The sequence below is a fragment of the Symphalangus syndactylus genome, chromosome 6 (assembly GCF_028878055.3).
Source record: "Symphalangus syndactylus isolate Jambi chromosome 6, NHGRI_mSymSyn1-v2.1_pri, whole genome shotgun sequence".
NCBI lineage: Eukaryota > Metazoa > Chordata > Mammalia > Primates > Hylobatidae > Symphalangus > Symphalangus syndactylus.
The window spans coordinates 64,680,074-64,704,210 of NC_072428.2; the positions used below are offsets into that span (position 1 = coordinate 64,680,074).

Below are 24,137 nucleotides of genomic sequence, written 5' to 3' on the forward strand. Positions count from 1 at the left end.
AAAGGTGGAGGTTGCAGTGAGCCGAAATCATGCCACTTCACTTCAATCTTGGTGACACAGCGAGACTCTATCTCAAAAAAATTGGTGAGTTTGATACTATTTTCCTTTTTAGCTGTTGAGGAAACCCATGCTTAGAGAGGTGAAGGTCCCTGATCAACAACAAATGTCAGAGGCCAGGACTCAAACCAAATTCTTTGACTCTAGAGTAAGTTTTCTTCCATTCTTACAGGGAATAGAATATATTGTGTTATTCACTAGATATAAGGCAAATTGCTTTATGCTAGTTGGGACAATAGATCACTATGAAGTTTACACAGTTTGCTATTTTTTTTAATAAAAGGAGTCACTTTGGTGTTTTGAAGTTAGGGTAACATCTACATTTTTGGCCTCATCAGAGAAGAAGAAATAGTGATTATGTCAATTACAGAGTTCCCTTAACTCAAGTGGAAAACAGTGGAAATTAAAAAAAAAAAATTTAGGGCAAATTGCTAATAAGCTTTTGCTAATAAAAAGAAAGAAAACAAAAGTTTGGAGATAGCCTTAGAAGGAAATGCCATTATTCATCATAGCTGAAGGAAGTCTTCTTTGTGCTGATGGCCAAAATGTGAAATGATAGCCACCCTGAGCCCTGCCAAGAGAGGTATTCAAAAGGAATAATAAAGTGAGATAGAGACAGTGGTAAAGTTAGTCCCCACACCCTTACCTCTACTGCAAACAACACCTCAGCTACATAGTATGCACGTGGACCTCTAGTACCATCCCAAACAGCAGGTTATTGATTCTATTTAATGATTTTTAAGGTTAGAGTCATTCTAGTTCTTCATTATTTTTTTTTTCACACTTAGGAAATTCTGCACGATGTCTAACTTAGCCTGAATGTGGTTTATGAATTGTACAACCAGTGCTCTTCACCTCAATGAAGTCTTTTCATATCACATTATAGAGGACAGAGCCACACAGTGGAGTCAAGCTTGATTTCAGGTCCAAGCTATGTTACTTTCTATACAAGTACACTTGGGAAAATTACTTAACCTCTCTGAGAATCAATGTTTAGAAACAAAGATATCTATCTTCTAGAACTACTTTAGAAATAAAATCAGGTAAGACAGGTGATATGGTTTGGCTCTGTGTCCCCACCCAAATCTCATCTTGAATTGTACTCCTATAATTCCCGCGTGTTGTGGGAGGGACCTGGTGGGAGATAATTGGATCATGGGGCGGTTTCTCCCATACTGCTTTCATGATAGTGAATAAGTCTCACAAGATCTGATGGTTTTATAAGGGGAAACCTATTTGCTTGGCTCTCATTCTCTTTCTTGCTGCCATGTAAGAAGTGCCTTTTGCCATCTGCCATGATTGTGAGGCCTCCCTAGCTACATGGAAATGCAACTCCATTAAACCTCTTTCTTTTGTTAATTGCTCAGGCTTAGGTATGTCTTTATCAGCAGCGTGAAAATGGACTAATACAACAGGTGATTGGTAGATAAATAGATAGAGCCTGGCACCTAATAAGCACTCAGTAAATGTTAGTTTTTTTTTCTTCCCTTGGAGGAATATTTATGAACTTGTGCTGTTGCGCAAATATCCATGTATGCTTCAGTCCTCAGCTCAAGAGTTACATCTTTTCGGGAACCAACATGGCCTGCTCCCCAGTCCCCTTTGGACACCCATTTACAGTTAGGTATCCCTCCTGGATTCTCCATTAATCCCTTATGCATATCTCCTACAGAGTGTAATGCTTACACTGTATCACAAGTGCATGTATTTCTATCATTTGTGCTAGACGATGAAGCCCTCTGGAGGGAAAGAAGAAATCTTATTTGACTTATTAAATCTAGTACCTAGCACAGTGCTTGGCACATAATGTGAGTTTCCTAGATATTTGCTAATTGAAAGAAAAAGAGAGAGAGAGAGAATGTGTGTGTGTGTGAGAGAGAAAGAAGAGTGGGGAGGGAGGGAAGGAAAGAAAGAAAGAAAAAGAAAGAGAGAGAAAGAAGGACAAAAGAAAGAGAAAGAAAGAGAGAAAGAAAGAAAAGAAAGAAAGAAAGAGAAAGGAAGGAAGGAAGGAAGGAAGGAAGGAAGGAAGGAAGGAAGGGAGGGAGGGAAAGAGAAAGAGAGACAGAGACAGGGAGAGAAAGGAAGACTTTATATTCCAAGGCTTCACAGTTTAAGAGGTTCTGTATTATTATCTTACCCTTCCAGGGAGATGGCCCGTTGGAGAGTCACTGAAGGCTGACGAGTTGCGGTGCTATGTTGGGAATGACTGCAAGAAAAGACAGAAGAAACACATATCGTTTATTTAAAATATTTTTGAACATTTTAATCGGTCCTATTGTCAAGAATCAGTCTTGAAAGAAATACAGTAGAGATTAAATATTTGGTGATAAGTAGAACCCTCCACCAAAATATAGTACTCTACGAGATGAGTTAATTTTTTTATAATTTGATTTTAATATGTATTATTCAAAAGTAAGCTTTTAATGACAGGTAAACATTAAAATGAACAAACATATTTGGAAAAGGTAATTTTTTGCCCTTGGAATGAGATAACACAGAGCATAAAAACATACATTTCTTTAGGATGCAATGTATTTTTTTAAGCTGCAGAATAATGTTTTCTAACAAAATTTTACACAGAGCCTAATCTGTAAATCAGAGAAGTTATATTTAATTAGTATAGATGTATTTATTAGTTCAAATTTGCAAAACTTAGTTGTAAATTTAGTTAATAATAATAATTGAGCTATTTGATGAACACAAAACTTGAAAAATGAGACTTCTAGCTGCGTATCAATCTTCAAATTTAATGTAGTTCTAGATTTTGATTACCTGTAACAAGACTGATTTTGTAGATAAGTAATATAAATAAAATGAAAATATCTAACATTTATTGAGGTCTTAAACACTTTCCTAAGTGTTTTTAAATTTTTATGTCTTTTATTTCTCACAAATTTATGAGGTATGTCTCATTCAACAGATGAAGAAATTGAGATACAGAGAGGATTAGAAAGTTGCTCAGAGTCACATGGTAACTTCTATGCTTGAAATGGCATTGAGACCATTTGATTCTAGAGTCATTTTAAATTCTTATAATGATTTTTCACATTTTTAAGAACTCGTCTCGTAATCTTAGAATATTCTTTAGAAAGAGACGGCAGGAGAATCTTTCATCTGAGATAGGCACAATAATAATAATTCAACAGCCAACTTTATTGAATGTGTAATTTTAGTTTATAGTATTAGTTAAATATTTTGGTTGAAATACTATTTACATATACACATAATATGTGAACAAGTGTATATATACATATATGTATAAAAGAAACCTGAGTCTAGGATTTCTCAGCACAAACACGGCAAATGCTGACATTGCCACAGAGAATCAAGCTACAGGCTGCAGAGTCTTTCATTCAGAACCTTGGTCACCACAGGCGGGAAGAGGTGTTTTCCTGTGACACGTAGATAATATTTGTCTAAGGTTGAGGGTACAGAATTTTGAGACCATAGATGAAACCTAGAGAATGATATTCAAGTTAAAGACTGTGCCTCTTCAAGTTAAAGATTATGTTTCCTGGTATCCCTCACAGTGCCAAGATACTCATTGATCATGTTTTCAATTGACTAGTTGAAAAGCATCGTAGCATTCAGGACTTGGATTATGTAGCCAGACTGCCTGGCTCAACCACATATACCAACGTAACCTTGGATAAATTACTTTAATCTCTCTGTATGTCAGCTTCTCATCTTATAACACTGGGATAGTAACAGCACTTTCCTCACAGGGTTATTATAAGAATTAAATGAATACAGTATTTAGAACAATGGCTATCACATGGTAAAGCTATATAAGCCTTTGTTAAATAAATAAACCAATACGATTTAGCAGAGTGTGTACTTTGAGATGTTTAGTACCAAATAAGAATAATTACTGTATTTAGACCACTTCAGTTCGTCATACAGTCAGTGCCACAAGGTGTATATTTTTGTGTATAATGTTAGTGATAAATATCAAATTAAAATATATTTTCTATTACAAAAATATCATAAATATACAAACATATAAAATAAAAACATTTTCTATGACAAAAATATTACAAAATTACTGGAAATACACACGAGAAATTAAAAAAAATTCACCTATAGTCCTATTACCTTCTTTCACATTTTACTGGGTTATCTAATGCAGTTCGTATAGGTGTCCTCTAAGGTAGATATAAGTATTCCCATATACAAGAAAACAAAACATGCAGAATTTAAAATGATTTTCAGAAATCAATAGCTTGCAAATGTGGAGCCAGAGTCCAAACTAAAGCCTATCTTATTGCCAAGTGTGTGTACTTTCCATTCTATCTTACTGACTCGCTACATGTCCATATGTATTTCACATAGTTGTATATATATACAGAAACATATGTAACTTCATATCCTCTGCTTTTCCTAATATTTAAGCATTTCTAATAGGGTCTCTATAATTATTATTTTGGTGTTACATAACATTACTTCCTATGAAGATATAATTAATTAACCATCTTTGATAGTTGGATATTTGGGTGATGTTTATTGTTTTAATATTACAAACAGTGCTGCAATGAACATGTTGATATCAATTACTTTTTTCTTATTCTACAATGTCCTTTAGATGCATTTCCCAAAATGGAAACACTTATTAGTTTCTTGATTTATGTTATTAATTACTTTTCAAAAGCTTTGTACCATTTTATTGCCTCTAAAAATGTGTATCTGTACCAGTTTCCCCATAGTCTTACAAGCACTGACATTATAACTTTTAAAACACCCTAACAATTTAATAGATGAAGAATGATGCTTCAGATCTGTAATGAGAACTTATTTGTTTATTAGTGAGAATGACCATTTTTTTCCATATATTTATTGGCTAATTGTATATCTTTTGTGCAAAATGTCTAATCCTTTCCTTTACCATTTATATTCCACTGGTCTAGAAAGTACCAACAGTTCTTAGGCAGCTCAATTATGGTCACTAACCAAGATTAATAAGTAACTGTAATTTCTGATAGCTTTTTCACCATTAGCTCAGCCCACAAAACTAAAACAAAAAAAATTCAGTAATCTCACTTCACTTATCATTACCTTAAAACTAATTACTTTGTTATTCTACTCTATTACAATAATATCCTCTTTAAAGTTTTGGCGACAAAGTAAACGCAAATGGTACCATGAGGTGCTCAGAGAATTTGACTCCTTTTATATTACACATGCAAGGTTAGCCAGTTTCTCCTAGCATGTAAATGTGGAACAAACAGAGCCTTTACCAAAATGTAATTATCCTTTTACTATCTTCTAAGACAAATACAGTGAACTGAGATAAATACAGTCAAGACCTGTGGACACAAATGAATTTTTGTTATTCCCAAATATAATAGTAATGTCCAAGCCATACTTGCAGGAGGGATACTTGTAGTGGATGTTTGGAGCTACCTGATGGTGACTACAACTGGTATTTTAAAGAACACCAAACATTTTCCCCTTCGGACCAAGTAGGTTCTATCCTTTCCACATTATTGGCTACATAAACAATGTGATGTAGAGTTACCATCGCTAAGAAATTACAGGTAACAATTTCCTGTCTCTTTCACCTCCTCAGGAAGAGAGGCCAGTCAGATGGAATTCTGAGATCTGTTGTAGAAAGAACCAAGGGAGGAAATCACAGCTAAAACATGCTGCTTTGTGCTGCCATCTCATTTTCCTACATATCCATAATAGCACCTAGGGCTATGAATCACTAAGATTTATTCACATGCCCATTTCTCCTACAAAGTCATGTGTGCTTTCAGGGCAAAGTATTGGGTTTCTTCATCTACACATTCTCAGCTCAGGGTTGGCACACAAAAGACCCTTCATCAATGTCTTTTTGAATGATGAATACCATGGATTGAATTCCATCTATCTGTAAGGCCCCCATGACTTCTTGCTTTAAAATTTTGCAATAGCATCAAGAACTAGGTTTCATCCCCATGTTCAAGGGAAAAAAGTGCTTGCTCCTCTGAGACAAACCATATTGTCTTATAAAAAGTTGAAATCAAAGCTCTGTGACTGGTCCATATAGAGCACCTGAAACACTCTGTTAGAAAATACTGAACTCCCACTGAGTAACACGGACAAGTTCTTTTTTTCTTTGGTATAAAATACCACCCATTATTTTTACCATGTTTGCTCAACCTCCACGTCAGTGGCTTTTGAAGATCATTTTTATGAAGATCACTTAATAAAGGAACTTCTCTGTCCCAACCACACCACCTCATTAGTAAGTCCTGAACATTCATGAAGATTTAAGTGACAATGAATAGTGGGTGGGTAGAATGAGCATGAGGGAGGCTCAGCATCATGCTACAACATGGATGCTGGAGAAGAAGTATCCTGTCGCCTGGTAGAAAACCTGTGGCACCAATTCCCTGGTTAGGTAACTTGGCTGAGGTACTAAATCAGGCAACTGTGGAGATAAATATTACCAAGCCTTTTTAAGATCCAAAGAGAGGTATAAGCCCTATTACCTGTCCAAATGATGCTGTCATTAAATAAAATTGAGCAAGTGCACAATAGAGTTTCCTTTCCAAGAACTCTCTGATTTTTCCAAGTAAAAGACTCCAAACTGTTGCCTAAAAAATGAAATTTGAATGGTGCTGAAAGATGCATTCCTATTGCTGTGCTTAATTAAGAAATTTTTGAGCATCTGAATTGAAATTGTTCTATTACACATAGAACACAAAGATCCTAGCTGGTGGTAACAAATGGCTTTTAAATTTTCTCCTCTGAGGCAATGAGAGGCAGGATAAGTGGTTTTTCCAATATGTTGTAATATTAAAACTATGTTATTTTAATGGACAGCACCAAAGGTTTTTTGTGTACTTTATTAATTAACTGATAACAATAAAGTTACTTAATGTGACTTGTAAAGTCACATTCATCATTAACATATCTCCTTATGGATATTCAATATTGCCTATTTTTTCACTTCTAATGAACTTGCATTTATCCTTGTCATATTTAACTCTTCATCTCTCTCTTTTGCATATTTGTATCCACCATTTATTTAATCTACCTTAATATTTCTTTCTTCTCTTTTTCTGTCTACTTTCCTTCTCTCTTAATGTAGTGCATGCATTAAGTTGTCACTATTCTTAAAAAGAAGAGTATGTCTTGGATATCCAATCAGTACCTCAAATTTAACATAATTAAAACATCATCACCTTCCCACATGAAACTGGATAGTCCTCCTATTGTTTCATTGACACTTAACATGAAGTGTTTTGTATAATTACTTATATGTTGTAGTTATACCCAATAAATGTTAATTGGGCACTTGTTATACACCAGGGATTGTGTTAGGTGCTTGGCATGACTCTTTCATTCCTCAATATTGTAGTACTCAATAAATATCTGATAATAAAGAGAATGGTGAAAGCAAATAAATCATTTGGCCCATGTCCAAATAACATGGATAGCATTTTTCAATAAATCCCCAGGCATATTTAATTGGCAAACTATCTAAGCTATGTTTGGAAGAATATATAAGTATTTTAAAGGATGGTGAAGGAAAATAAGACATTTTGAGAATCATGAAGAGCATGACCAAGATCATGAAGGGTCAAAAATATATGGTGTGCTCTGGAAACTTGAGTGTCTTGGCTTGGCCAGAGCAGAGTGGCCAGGGGTAAGGTCAGGAAGCTGACTGGGGATGGGCAATGAGGGACAATGAATACCCTGCCAAGGTCTGGTCTTACACCTGTTGGCAATGGTGGGCTCTCCAGGGTTATTAAGTGGGGGGAATAAAGGGGTCAAGATGGTGATAACAGTGATTCAGAAAAGTAAACCTGAAACTATTCTGAATAATGAAAGGAAGTGGAGGAAATCTATAGTCAGGGAGACTAACAGTAAACCATCAGGGTGAAGAAAATTAATAAATGCCTAAACTTGAATAATGCAGTAAAAATTAAGAAACGAGAATGTATTTAATGCATTTAGAGGTAGAATATTCAGGAATTAATAAGAAGGAGCTAAAGAGAAGACACTTTGATTCCAGTGATCTGGATGGGTAGGCATTTCTCCTCCCGAAAGTTAAATTATCCTACATATAAAGGGCCCTGTTTTTCCCTGGGTATAGGAAGAGTTGTGCTGTCTTCTGTGACTTTTAAGCAAGCCTTCAAAAATAGACAGACTCTGGTGTTAGGATTGGGGGAGGTGAGGAAGAATGAATGCAGAATTCTACCATTGACTGAAAGGATCACGGCTCTATTAACAGAAGTGCATGTGTGTAAAGGAAAGTGCAAGCGTGGATAGAAAAATATAATTGAATTTGATTTTCTACAAGATTAGCTTGATGAACCTGTTACACATGTGGGAAATATGATCTACAGCGGATATCTATAATTATTAAAAAGTTCTTCCTTCTCTTGGTGTGATACCCATCTGTCTACAGTAGCCACCGGGTGACTGAGATATTCCTTGCCTCTTCAACCCTTACAAATAAACATTCCTAACACTTTTGATTCTTTCTTTATGAGATAGTTTCAAGGTTCTTAGTTATTTTTCCTTGTATGTGCTTACATTTTTCTTCTGATATCTATTAAGTTGGTGCAAAAGTAATAGTGGTTTTTGCCATTTTTTTAAAATGATAGAAACCGTGATTACTTTTGCACCAATCTAATATTTAAACTGCAGAACGTAGAAACGAACTCATAGTTCCAGATGTGTTCAGATCAGGGACGAGTGCCATGAGATGCTGACTTTTCTCCATTTGGATCCCATACTCCTGTCATAGTAGCCCAAGATAACATGGACTTTTACAATTTGCTGAATTTTATTGCTAAGTTTAGAGTCCACTGAACCTCTCATATATTTGTGACCTCAAATGATTAAAAATCAAATCTATCATGTACTTACACATTGGATTTTGGGACCCAATATAGTTATCACATGTTAAATTTAATGGTACTGATTTTGATCTAGTTTTTAAGTTTGTTAAGCTAACATTCAGTCATCAATTAAATTCAATAAGTATTTATTGAGCATTTAAGATGTGTTGGCCATTATAGAATTTCACTCTTTCATCTAGCTTTATATCATCAAATTTTACATTTTTATTTAAATCATTGATTATAATAAGGCACAAGGACTGTGCATTGTGGCAAATCATCACAGATCTCCCTCCAGTGTAATAGCTAGTCCACAAGTTGTGCTGTTGAGCCCTCTTAAGCAGCATCCTTTTAATAGACTAACCAATCTTCTCCACTCTCTCAGTGACAGGCAGACCAATGTCCACGGCAAGGAGAATGCTTATGTCCCATAAATTTCCATTCCTTTCAGGTGACTTGCATACTAACAAAGAATCAATTGTAATTGTTCTTAAATCTGTTTATTCTTACTGCATTTATTTTTATAATTACATAATTGAATGTTGCAAAAATGAAATATGTGTATAAAAAAGCCTTGTCTCTATCAAGAGTAAGTTTGCTGATCTTGAAAATCTAAAAAAAAGTATGTATTAATAGTTAAAAATATTGCTGTCAAATTAGGTCTGAGAGAGATAAGATAAAAATATATTATAAAATAAAGAATTTTTCACTTAGTTCACTTTTGATTCTTACCTAAATTTAAAGAAATCCAGCATGGAAGGTATGGATGATGCATTAAGGTATAATTTATGTAAGAAAAATGAAATAGAACTTCAGAAAAAAAATGGGTCCCAGGTTTCTGGCCTTACAAGTCAATTCGGTATGCCAAATATTTTAAAGCAATTAAAGAACAATTTAGACATGGGAAATAACACCATCAAAACTGTGGCCAGATGTTGAAAATGCCAGAAAAAATCTTGACCCTCACATATTAAAAAAAGATGAAGGAACAAAATATGTTAACTGTCCTCAAATTAAAAGTTCTGATGACTTAATAGAAATGCAAAGTGTAAGATTATACTAATGATAATTTGTTTAAAATTAAAATTGTGGGCAATTAAGAAATCAAGCATGCTGGGACAAACAGATGGATACAAGTATGAAGAAAAATATTAAATCAAATTTAGAACCCCCAATTTTTCATTCCATAGCCAAAGATACTCAAAATGTGCTTTTACTTTATATTAAATGGCTTCACTCAACAGTCAGTAATGACGTGGTGACTCAAAAAATAAATTGGATATGCTTTACTAGGAGAAATACCATTTTTTTCTTTTAAATACCAATAAAACACTCATTTTATTATGCCATTATACAATTATATTTTTTAAAAGTTAAAGTGAAGTAATGAAGACATGCAGGCAGTTTTTAAAATAAGTGAACTGTTTAAATCCAAACTATTGTCTAACAAGTCAATAACTGGTTCTGGATGTGCAGGGTAGGAAAAGTTCTGTTATATGAATGTCTAACAGGATTATCAACCAGATATTAGTTCTTTCCTTATCTTTAAAGAATAGCATGGGAGAATTTGGAGTCTTCTTACAAAGGAGACTTAGGTTAAGTTGCACAGCCAGAATGTGGTTAAGGTGAGATGGAAGACAGATGCAATTCTCAGCCCTTGGTTTTCTCCATCCTGTGCCACTGTGACCCCATATTCTTCTCTGTGACAACAGTTAAATGATGAACATGGCAGCCCAAACACTGGCCATTCTAAAAATCCCACTCATCACTGTTAGGTAGTTGAGAGACTCTGAGAGTGCACTTCAAATGCTGAACTAATCTCCATGAAAAACTCTTTGCTTAAAGCAATAATGAGAAATCTCAGCATTTTGCCCAGTGGACTGACTCAAATGGATTATGACTGGCCTCAAAGCCTGAAACACCAGGAGCAAAATATAGTGTTTTAATACAGCGGGCATATTCCTGCCTTTACTCATTTTCTTTTGGGTGGCTAGCTATACATCATTCTTCTAGGCTTTTGTAGTATACAAGCTGCATCTCAGAAAGCAATAAGGCACTTAGTAATGTATGTACACGTATATTTAAAAAAACCCTTTCCCCAGAGACCATTCTTCACAAAGAAAATGAAAAACTGAATTTATTAGAGCTTAAATCAAGTATTAGATAGGTCCATAAATGTAGCTACTTCCAAAAGGAAAGCAAATTTTAGTTAGAAATTTTATATAAAAATAGGTACTACAAAAAGCACCAATTGGAGAATTAGAAATGGGAAGATTTTCGTATGCCAGCTAGGATTTTAGGCATCTAATTCAAATTGCCCTGGATATTTTTTCATTTCACATAGGAAAGAAATTTTTCAGAATAACACACTCTGATTTTTATTCTTCGACAACATTGAAAAGGCAGAGTTTTTTTTTTTTTGGAAAAAAGGGCAGAGATCTGGATGTCAGAAATGTGGTCTTTCCCCCATGCTCATAATGAACTCAGTGGCCCTAGATAAGTCACTTCATTTTCCTTGTTTTGATTTTTCCTTCCATTTCTTTTCAGTTGTTACTGTCCTCTCCTACTTTATTGGGTGTAGATGGGAAACAGCACTGTGATGGGGAAGGAGCATGGGCTTGGAAACCAATGGACTTGGGTTAGGAATTTCTCAGCTTTCTTAGTGAGGTTCTTGACAATCTCAAAACTGAACATTTTCATCTCTAGTCCTGTCATCATATAATGTAGATAATAGTACCTCTGCACAGTTTGCTCTGATGGGGAAAATAAAGCAATGTATGTAGAAAAAGTTGTAAAGTATGAATGAAGCATGGAAAATAGTAAATTGAAATTACTTCCTAGGAAGGCAGAGTGACTTGGATATAGGTGTCTCTAAATACTGACCTGAACCTGAAATAACCAATGGGTCGAAGGAAGGAAAATATGGCTAGAGCTAAGAATGGAATCTGCAGGATATGGCAATTGCATGTGTTGTGTGAGTGAGGAATCCAGGACAACTTCCATGCTTCTAGTTGGGGTGACTGGTCAGCAGTGGTGCTTTATACTGAGAAAGGAGTACAAGAATAATAATAGATTTGAGGGAAATACGATTATTTCGATATTGTATCTGGTGAGTTTGAGGGAATATGCATGGCATCAAGGTAGAGATATCTCATTAAATAGGTATTAGAGTTAAATCTCAGAAGTTAGTAATGGTCTAAAAAGGTACATTTTGGAGTCAATATTGTATAGGTTCATATGAAGCCATGGATATTCCTAGAAAGGTTGTGATGGAAAGAACTGAAAATTGAAATGAAGACTTAGTGATAGGAAACATTATAGGATGAGTAGCAGAAGATAACACAGAAAAAAAGACTAAGAAGGAGAGAATCGAGAGGATGAATGAGGATAAAGAAGAGAATAAGAAGGCATGTCAGCCAAAAATGGGAGCAAGGAGATAGTTTTAATGGGAAGACTTTGGTCAACAGTTGCTAAAGAACTTAGAGCCCTTAAACATGAAACGGGGAGTACTGCTCTTTGGAGTTTGGAATATATTCTGTAGGTAAAGAAGAGGTCATGAATGCTTTTAAGCGAAATTCAAACATAGCCACTTTTGTAGTTTAGAATAAGCCCTTCATGATCCTCAGGTTTATAAAACAGCTGGAAAAGGGTTAGAGACAGCCAAGAATATGTGGAGAGAAAGCAGTTCTGAAGAAGACTGGCATGAATTCCAAGCCTTTCTGTTCTAGCATTTTCAGGGACCAGTCCTTACAGAGCCTTTCTGCAGAGCAAATAGAACCCTTTACCCTGACAGGGGAATGCCACATTTCCCACAGCAACCCAGTGTGGGTTCCAAGGCTAAGAAATGCAGAACGCCTCCTATTATTTTGCTGGGTTCTAATTCTACAATCTATTTTCCTTATTGATTTTTCATGCAGACATCCAAATAAACGTAGGATGTTTGACTTCGTGGGATCTGTTAGTCTGTTTGTATTAGCCTCGTGGAAAAGTCCCAGCTGTATAATGAAAGAGGAGATGTTTCACTTGACATCCGCAATCTGAATCTTCCTTACGATGGTCATGGCAGAGTAATTCCTTACAATGGTCACTGTAGAGTTATCACCCTCATTGTACTAATAGGTAACAGAATAAAAGGCCAATTGTTCAGTTCCCTCTGCTCTACTATTTATACTCCAAAGGTAAGAATTGCCTCTTTCTCTGGTATTCTTTTTGGTTGAATATGTTCCAAGTAGTCATTTGTTCACCTAATCTTCTACTTATTACCAGAGCTCTAGTATTGAAAAGAAGAAAAAGTAAGTTGGAAATTAAGAGCCCAACATGATAAAATGCAATGCTTTATAAGATTTTAAATTTGATCCAGTGAAGTGAAACTAGTCACTGGCAACAAACTCCTTCCATTTAAATAAGTTAGCGCTTTCTTCTGGGATTAATTTTCTGACACAAAGCAATTTTTGCAAACATTTGTGGCTGTAAACAGCTTGATAATATTTAGCATTCATAGCCATTAGATTACCAATATAAGGCAAATATTAAATGTAAAATATCAATATAAGGAAAGTATCTAAACACTAAAATGTTTTGTCTTTGGATCTCAATGAAAATCTTCCAAATGAAGCTTTTAATGAATTTCCCACTAATGAAAAATGACTACTTATTAGCAACTATGTTGTATGCAACTTACAACTTTGTGAGGATGCAAGTGAGAGGATTTGAAAAGGCATAAGGGTAACAATTTTTAAATCTATGATAGTTTTCTTACCCTTCACATGTCTTAAGATTTGCAAAGAATTAAAAAAAAAACCCACCTCTAGAGGCCAAAAGTTTTATCATAGTTTGCTAAGTTAATAGAAGATTAAGACATCCATTCTCCATAACTCGGCTTCCCAATCACCTAAATGGCCAATACCCATTTGTTACCACCTGGTATATGCAAGGAATTATGCCTGGTATAACAAAGGAAAAAATAAAGCCTAAAATAAAGACCATGATCTTCAAGCATATATAATCTAACTTGGGAGAAAGGACAGTCATTTGGTCATTCCAGTTCATTCCCTCCCATGTCAGTTTGGCCTTCAATCTTCCTTTCTGTAAACAGAGGTACTGCTTACTGAGTTCAGTTGAAAAATCTAGGCATTTTCAATGATTTATTTTCCATCATACTCCATACCCAACCCATTAACAAGCTGTTTTACTTCTACCACAGAAATATACCCTACCTCTTCAGTGCTACCACCTTAATGGAAACAATACGTTCTCTTAGTAGACTGTTGAAACAGCGTCCCAACTGGTTTTTCTCCTGTCCTTCAGTTACTTCTCACTGACCAAGATTGTTTTCAAGCATAACATCAGGTCATAAGTTGCCCAACTTACAGAAAACCTCTCAAAGACTTTTCCATTGCAGTTAGAATAAAATACACAGTCCCTCTGAGGGATATCAAATCCTGTGGCCACTGTCTGTCTTTTGTTGCTCATTGCTCCCCACTCTGTCCATCACTCCCTAACCTAGCCATGCTGGCCTTCTTCCTGCCTCTCAGATATTCTCGCGAGTCCTCTCTAAGGGCTTCTGCATTCATTGATTGCTTTACCCCAGGTCTTGTCCCAGACACCTCCTTTTCATTCAGATCTCAAGTGAAAGATTACTTCCCTGAGATGCCTTCCCTGGTCTTCTAGCTAAAGGTGTTCCATTCCCATCCCAGGTATTATAAAGCCTCCCACATTTCTCCATATCACCGATTAGTCACGGAAATTATCTGTTTATTGGTTCAATTTTGTATTTGTTGACTTTTCCAATTGAGAGTATTGCTTCCATGAGTTGGAATCAGGTAAACTTATTGAGAATTCTTTAATGCCATGATTCAAGTCAAAAATCATTGTTTTCATATTACTACTGCATGCTGTGTATCTTGCAGAGGTGATGCTTTCTTAGACTCCATTTCCCCCGCTGCCTTGGTTCTTTGAAATACCTGAGAAAAATGTGTTGACTTCATTTAATAGGAAGCGTCCAATCAAACACCTTGCTGGAAGTTATTATGTTACTCAACTTCATGTCACATTTTATACTGAATATACCATTGGTTTGTAATTGCTCCAAATCCTTTCTCCCACCTCCAAACTTTATCAAGGCATATCCTCATTCACCCTTATACAGCCAGTGTTTACTGAGCACCACATACGTGCCAGGCAACAACCAATGTATTCCACAATTCACTTTACTCAGTCGTCTACCTCATATTTGCTAAATTATTCTCCTTGTTGCTTTCTTGTAACCACCCACATTCTGTTATAGGACATTTCTGTATCTACTGAAATTCAACACTGTGCTAGGTAGTATAAGAGTTACAAACAGGAAGCAAGCCCAGTTCCTGTTATTAAGAATATTACAGTTTATATAGAGAGATACGTAAGTAAGTGACAGTGACCAATTAACCAAAAACAAAAAGGAAGAAAGAAGAAAAGAAAGAGAAGTGAAAATAGACTGAACAGTATTAGAATAGAGGAGATTTCGCCCTAGCCTAGAAGTTTACAGAGCCCCAAGGAAACAAAAAAGGAAACAAAAATTTTTTAAAGATTTTATTTGTTTGCCCTAAAATTTTGAGAAAGTTTTCCCTCTGAATTAAATAAAGTTAAAATTGATACATAATGGTTGTACATATTTTTGGGTACAGGTGCTATTTTAACACCTATATACAATGTGCAATAATCATACCAGGGTAACTGGGATATCCATTGCCTCAACCATTTATATTTTCTTTGTGTTGAGAACATGACAAATCTTCTCTTCTACCTATTTTTAAATGCACAACAAATTATTGGTAGCTATAATTTTCTTACTGTACTATGGAATACGAAACTTATTTCTTCCATCTAACTATATATTTTTTTACCTATAAAAAACTTATTTTCCTCAGCCCCTTCTCTTCTCAGCCTCTAATAACCACATTCTACTCTCTGCCTTCATGAGATCCACTGTTTTAGCTCCCACTTACGAGTGAAAACATATAATACTTGCCTTTCTGTGCCTGGCTTATTTTATTTAAAATAATTACCTACAGTTCCATCCATGTTGTTGCAAATGACACAATGGATTATCATTCAGCCACGAAAAGCCATATGAAATCCATTTGTATTTTCAAAATTTTTCTTCTGGGCCTTGAAATTTCTAAATACTTTAATAGGATCATTTTAGGAATAAGACAAGTTATAAATAATGCATATACATGTGTATCAGGAAATATCATATTACTAAGAACTATTGTCTTTTTTTTTTGGAGATGGAGTTTTGCTCTTGTTGCCCAGGCTGCCAGGCTGAAGTGCAAAGGCAAGATCTCAGCTCGCTGCAACCTCCGCCTCCGGGGTTCAAGTGATTCTCCCGCCTCAGCCTCCCGAGTAGCTGGGATTACAGGCATGTTGCACCACGTCCAGCTAATTTTTGTATTTTTAGTAGAGATGGGGTTTCTCCATGTTGGTCAGGCTGGTCTTGAACTCCTGACCTCAGGTGATCCGCCCGCCTCGGCTTTCCAAAGTGCTGGGATTACAGGCGTGAGCCACCGTGTCCAGCCACTACTGTCTTTTTTAACACAGTAGTGGAAACATTCATTAGGTGAGTGAAACTTCATAACTACAACCATTTCCAAACATCTTTTATTTTGGGAAAACCTCAGCCGTTTTCTTCACACAGGGCCCTTTAAACATGACACTTGATAAACAGGCAAAACTCCAAAGGAAGCACTAAGATGATTTCAAGAGCCACAGTCCCTGCTATTGTTCTTTACCCAGGCTACTGCTATTCATTCTTCAGGACTTATCTCATACACACTCAGATTCAGGAAAAGAATTTGTAAGCTCTAAGCTTTGTTTCCACAGCACCCAGCATGTCTTCATCAAGGCATTTCCCACATAGTAGTAAAGCACTATTTTAAAAATGTCTTTTTCCCCAGCTAGGCTGTGAACTCCCTAAAGGCAGCAACCATAACACATTAACCATTGTACCCCCAACCCCATGTCTAGCACAGTTCCCATCTATTGAACTGAACACTGGAATGCTAGTTATATCATTTCCACTGAGTTCCCAAGCAAAAATACTCACTTTTATCAAGACAAACCATTTGTAATTGCATTTAATGAAGTCAAATGAATATACCAGGGACTCCCTATGTACACAGTGCACTTGACAAGGGGTGGGGGAAATTAATATATACCCTCTATTATACCACAAATTCACTAAAAAGGACAATATAAATAAGGGAAGAATCCATTCACTGCCACTTGAGAATATAGTGGTGAATCATAATTTTGGAATAAAATATGTGATGAAAGTTAATCTATGAAAATGACAATAAATAGATTCTGCTCTGCTCCAATAAACTTATGTCTTATTGAAGACATCTAGTTGAAATAGCAGCCATAAAAGTTACAGAGATAGAAGATTTAAGCAATGAGCCATGACAGGACGTTACAGGGTTTACTGCTGTCCATAGCTGGTCTGCTTAAACAAGGCTGAAAGCCATCAATGCAGCTGAGCATGAAATTACAGAATCTTAATCTGCCCACATAAAGATGCTTACTGTTATTACAGTCAAATGTCATATTTAAGTTAATTTTGTGAAAGATGGACCAGCCATATTTTCTTTTGTGAAACGAAAGGAAGAAAATAGCTTGACCCCATAAACAAGCACAAGTCTGACTACATTCTCTTACGACTGACAGTTTTTTTTATTAATTAATGAATATTAAAAATACAGAGGTTAATCAAGAAAAGGCAAATTTATAGAGAAAATAGTTTAGTGGTTGTCTGGGGCTGGGGTAGGAATGGAGATTAATGTAAATGGGCATGAGGGATCTTACTGGGGGCATGAAAGTGGTTTAACACTAATTTATGGTGATGGATACAACACTGGGTAAAGTTACTAAGCATTATTGAATTATATGCTAGAAATGGGTGAAGTTTATTGTATGTAAATATATGATGTGAAATTATTTATAATAAATCAGTCTGGGGCAAAACATAAAGCTTGAAACTACAGTACAAGATTTTTAAAAAATCTGTGTCATTACAGCATTGTATGTTTTAAGCTCTAAATTTCTAGGTTCTTTATAAAAGTTTTCATCTGATTTCACATTAGCAGAAAGCATCACTTTTAATAGACGCTGGTCACCTGATAATAACACTCATGTTATTCAATAACATGAATTATTCAATAATACTGATAATAACATTCATGTTTAGTCACGCTTTCCTCTCCAGCTTTGAAACCAGGGAAGCAGAGAGCCACTGCTGGTCAGCAGAGCTAAGTTCAATGTGGTGGACACATCCAACAGTGTGGATGTGATTTTAGCTGTTAATTGACTTTGGTTAGTTACCCCTATTTAGGCCATAGCTGAATTACAACTCTTGGATTTGAATCTTTGTGGCATGAAAATATTAAGAAACAAGCAATGAGAAAACAAACAAAACAGAAAAGCATTGATTCAAAGGGAAGAACACAAATTACCCCTAAGGGGATACTTTGTTTTCCAATGTCTTTAACCACCAATTTGAACCTAAATTGATAATGAAGTAAAACTACCAGGACCCAAATTGTGTATTCTATAAAAACTCTGATATTTTACATGTTAAATTACTTGAAACATAAATTTCTTTTAATCTCTGCTCTCTAAATAACCCTCTAAAATTAACTTGAATACTAAAATACTATTTATTACTATAGAGGGTAGCTTGATAAAGTGGAGCCTGAATTATTCATTAAATCAATCACTCATTGATTTATTCCACAAATATTTACTGAATGTTCTATGTACAAGTACTCTCTAGGACCCAGAGATAAAGGAGTGAATAAAATGAAAAACAAAACAAACAAACCAACCCTGTCCTCATTCAGCTTGCCTTGTCGTGGTGGGAATTGATAGCAATGAAAACTAAAATAATAATGAGAATACATACTACTTATTTAGAAATTACTATGTTGAATGTGTTTTGTTAATTGCTTTATATACATTATCTTACTTAATCCTCCTGATGGTTGTATCATCCCCATTTTGCAGATGAAGAAACTGAGGCTTGGAAAGGTAAAACGCTTTGTCTCCCCTAGTCACAAAAACTAGTAAGAGATAGGATCGCCCCTCAGTCTGTTAAAGTCCAAAGGCTGTGCTTTTACCTACTGTAAATGTTGCCTGTACAAAGGGCCTTGGGAACTTTGGAGAATTGACTGAGTGCCCTCAAAATTTGCAGATAAAAGTATCCTTTAGGAACTATAATAAATAATAGAGACCTATGTTTAAATGTGAGAATTTTTGAATCATAAATTATAGACTAAACACAAATACATATTTATAAACATTTGCAGAGATACATCTAAATGCACACATATGTATGTGTATACCTACATATTGGATATGTAAATATAAAAATGTCTCTTTTACATTCAGGTAAATATAAGTTTCTATTACCTCAAGAAAATTATGACTCATTTTCTCATGCTAGGGAGCTTTAGTTAATATTTTGTGTCTAAAATTGTAAATTATAAATTTGTTTTTATATAGACTCAGAAGATAGAAAAGTCATAATTACATTTTCTTCATTTACTAATAAGGCTATTGATAATGGGGACTTTTTCTTTTTAATACTTTCGTTAGTTTATGCTAGTATTGATCAAATAAATTGAAGGACTTTTTTTATTCTTTTCTCTCGTCATTTTTCTATTATTACTTTCTATGAGATATTATTTAAAAAATAAATCTCATTGGCAAGAGTATTTTTTCCAATAATCAACTTAACTTTTATCTGATCCAATTGCTCCAACTACTTCTATCCTTCTCCAATTACTCCTACATACTTGTAGGATACAAGGTATCCTCTTCTATTTTAGCTCAATAAATCTTGTCTTTCTCCAATGTTAACATCTTTCAAATATTGATAGACTAATAACGAGGTCCTATTAATTTTACTATTTCATCAAACTGCACTTATCTACTTATTTTCATATCCCTGTATAATTCAGAAAAAATATGACTATAGCATAATATGGATAATATTGTCTAAATTTTTATTTTAAAAACCCTACCAAGTATCATAAATATACGAGAGAACATTTCTGTTCTGATAGGTGAGGATTAAACAGCACAGCTCCCATTACCAGGTGTCAGATGGCTGAATTTATACTGTCTGTGGAGTACTTTTTATATACAGTGAATGAAGATATTTTCAAGTTAAATCTTTGGATAAATAAATGCCAAAGGTAATCATCTTTGAATACATGGCTTACTTTTATTGCTAAATCTGTTCTGGGGAAATTAGCCCATCAAGGGCATATCCATTAATTCCTGAGATTTTTCTCCGAAACTTTGTAGTCTTAGGTAGAGTCATCAGTCTCACTTCCTGAAAAGAGACTTTTCAGTACTGCACTTGGATCTCTGTCGCCAAACACCATCCTATCTTCTTGATCTCACAGGCCAAAAAGCTCAGTCTTGTAGGATTCATCCCTTTCCCGCATTTCTAGAGGTGTGAAGTGATGTTGGTTCTACTTTTAGAACATTTTCACATTGGTCTCTGACATGGATTAGCTGTGTCCCCACCCAAATCTCACCTTGTGGCTTCCATAATTCCCATATGTTGTGGGAGGGACCTGGTGGGAGATAAATGAATCGTGGGGGCAGGTCTTTCCCATGCTTTTCTCATGACAGTGAATAAGTCTCAAGAGATCTGATGGTTTAAAAAATGGCAGTTTCCCTGCACAAGCTCTCTCTTCTCTTGTCTGCTGCCATGTGAGACATGCCTTTCACCTTCTGCCATGATTGTGAAGTCTCCCCAGCCACGTGGAAATGTAAGTCCAATAAGCCTCTTTCTTTTGTAGATTTCTTAGTCTCTGGTATGTCCTTATGAGCAGCGTGAAAATGAACAAATACGGTAAGTTGGTAAGATTAGAGTGTGGCATTGCTGAAAAGATACCCAAAAATGTGGAAGCAACTTTGGAACTTGGTAACAGGCAGAGGGTGGAACAGTCTGGAGGGCTCAGAAGAAGATAGGGAAATGTGGGAAAGTTTGGAGCTCCCTAGAGACTGGTTGAATGGCTTTGACAAAAATGCTGATAGTGATATGGACAAGAAAGTCCAGGCTGAGGTGGTCTCAGATGGAAATGAGAAACTTGTTGGGAAATGGAGCAAAGCTGACTCTTGGTATGTTTTAGCAAAGAAACAGGCAGCATTTTCCCCCTGCCATAGAGATTTACAGAACTTTGAACTTGAGAGAGATGATTTAGGGTATCTGGCAGAAGAAACTTCTAAGCAGCAAAGCATTCAACAGGTGACTTGGGTGCTGTTAAAGATACTCAGTTTTATAAGAGAAGCAGAGCATAAAAGTTTGGAAAATTTGCAGCCTGATAATGGGATAGAAAAGAAAATCCCATTTTCTGAGGAGAAATTCAAGCCAGCTGCAGAAGTTTGCATAAGTAATGAGGAGCTGAATGTTAATCCCTAAGAAAATGGGGGAAATGTCTCCAGGGCATGTCAGAGGTCTTGATGGCAGCCCCTCCCATCACAGACCCAGAGGCCAAAGAGAAAAAAGTGGTTTTGTGGGTCGGGCCCAGGGTACCTCTGCTGTGTGCAGCCTAGGGACTTGGTGCCCTGTGTCCCAACCACTCTAGCCATGGCTAAAAGGGGCCAACACAGAGCTTGGGCTGTGGCTTCTGAGGGTGCAAGCCCCAAGCCTTGGCAGCTTCCATGAGTTGTTGAGCCTGTGAGTGCACAGAGGTCAAGAACTGAGGATTTGGAACCTCCACCTAGATTTCAGAGGATATACAGAAATACCTGGATGCCCAAGCAGAAGTTTGCTGTAGAGGTGGGGGCCTCATGGAGAATCTCTGCTAGGGTAGTGTGGAAGGGAAGTGTGGGGTTGGAGTTCCCACCTTGGGGCACTGCCTTGTGGAGCTGTGAGAAGAGAACCACTGTCCTCTAGACCCCAGAATGGTAGATCCACTGACAGCTTGCACTGTGTGGCTGGAAAAATGGCAGACACTCAAGCCAGCCCATGAAGGCAGCTGGGAAGGAGGCTGTACCTTGCAAAGCCATAGGGGCAGAGCTTCCCAAGACCATGGGAACCCACCTCTTGCATCAGCATGACCTGGATGTGAGACATGGAGTCAAAGGAGATCATTCTGGAGCTCTACAATTTGACTGCCCAACTGGATTTCAGACTTGCATAGGGTCTGTCGCCCCTTTGTTTTGGCCAATGTCTCTCATTTGGAATGGCTGTATTTACCCAATGCCTGTAGCCCCATTGTATCTATGAAGTAACTAACTTGCTTTTGATTTTATAGGCTCATAGGTGGAAGGGACTTGCCATGTCTCAGATGAGACTTTAGACTGTAGACTTTTGAGTTAATGCTGAAGTGAGTTAAGAATTTGGAGGTTGTTGGGAAGGCATGATTGGTTTTGAAATGTGAAGACATGAGATTTGGGAGAGGGTAGAGGCAGAATGATATCGCTTGACTCTGTGTCCCCAGACAAATCTCATTTTGTATCTCCCAGAATTCCCACATGTTGTGGGAGGGGCCCAGTGGAAGATAATTGAATCATGGGGGTGGGTCTTTCCTGTGCTGTTCTTGTGATAGTGGAGAAGTCTTAAGAGATCTGATGGTTTTAAAAACGTAACTTTCCTTGTACAAGCTCTCTCTTCTCTTGTCTGCCACTATGTAAGATATGCCTCTCACCTTCTGCCATGATTGTGAGGCTTTCCCAGCCGTGTGGAACTGTAAGTCCAATAAACCTATTTCTTTTGTAAATTGCCCAGTCTCGGGTACGTCTCTTTTTCACCAGTGTGAAAACGACTAATACAGTTTCCATCTGACGGTACTAATACAGTTTCCATCTGCTGTTGTCATAGTGTAGCAAAGACAAAGTCAGAAGACCTGGATTTGATCCAGGCTCCACCACTGAATAGCTTGGTTACCTTGGTGAGTCCACTTAACCAAGCCTTAATTTCCTCATCCACAACATGAGAAAAATAAGTCTTCATGTTTTTTTGTGTGACATCAAACACAATGTATGAAGCATATATAATGGAAGATATAGTAGGTACTCAATTAATCACTAAATATTATTACTATTATTACTTTCATCATTATTAACTACTTTTCCACTATTCAAGGTATTTTTTTCTTGAATTCATCCTTTAAAATTTTATCAAAGTAATCGTGCTAAACACTAATTCACGAATGTAATTCGAAAGGCTTTCATGATCCACCATTTAGCCTTATGTCTCTCTGCATATTCTATAATGTATTCACTCTGGGCTACTCAGCCTTTCTCAAACATCTCATGCTCTTTCATGCCACTACGCATTTATATATTGCTCCCCTTGTCCTGGAATGTCCCTCCCCTATCTCCTATTTCTTGCTGTACTTGATTCTGTAGTACCCACCACAGATTACTAGCTTTCATTGGAAAATAAAAGTTTAGAGGGTTCATTTAAATCAAGATTGAATGAATCAAGATTGTTACTTGGGTATAAAAACTGCTACATTAACAAAAGTAGCATCAAGAACAAGGGAGGGAATAGTTACACTCTTATTCACCAATCAGCCTGCACAAGGGGTACTATTTTGGATTCAGAAACATTTACTCTTCAATCTGAAGATCAGAATGATAAGTGCTTTTAAATCATGCCAAATGAGAAGCAACAGAAGGCACTGGAAATGTTTAACCTAGAGAAGGGAAAGCTCTAAGCAAATTATAAACATGTGCAATCCCCTCATCTGAAATGGGCAGTGGACTTCCACTGTGTGGTCCCAGAAGGTAGCACTAAAATTAATAGGTATTGGGAAGACAGAAATGCATCCCAAGGGAACCTTTCCTAATCCCCAGGAATATAGAAAGGCAGATTGGACAATGTGAAGAGATTGAGTTTCCTGCCCCTGAGGATAAAAAAGCAGGGTCTGGGGAACTGGAAATGATGTTGAAGAGTCTTAAACCTCTAAATGGATAGTGGGCAAGTTGAGTTGTTATGCTGCTGAGATGTGGTGACTCAAATGCTCAGCTTCCTTCAGAATTTTCCTATGTTCTCAGTCAGGATAATTCACACACATTTATTTTTTTCCATTGCCATTGTTCTATGATCATAGCACTGTCCATACAACAAATCATATCTCAATTTTACCCAGTTTTATGGGTAGGTATTTCTGGATGTGAAGTGTGTTATCAGGCAACCACAGCCTCTTTAATACAGAAGATGCTCAATAACAGGTATTGATTTAA

General features: G+C 36.3%; 1 protein-coding gene across 21 annotated transcripts in view; it reads right to left on the reverse strand.

Annotated features, from left to right (window-relative positions):
• The window catches only part of DLG2 (discs large MAGUK scaffold protein 2), a 2,194,174-nt gene that overhangs the window by 431,395 nt on the left and 1,738,642 nt on the right, over positions 1–24,137 (reverse strand). For all 21 annotated transcript variants that reach the window (XR_008658315.2, XM_055281255.2, XM_055281254.2 and 18 more), the window contains one exon: positions 2,195–2,263. Coding sequence is in view for 20 of the 21 variants with exons in the window: in XM_055281255.2 (XP_055137230.1) it covers positions 2,195–2,263 (69 nt within the window). In the remaining variant the exon portion in view is untranslated. The remainder of the gene's footprint in view (positions 1–2,194; positions 2,264–24,137) is intronic.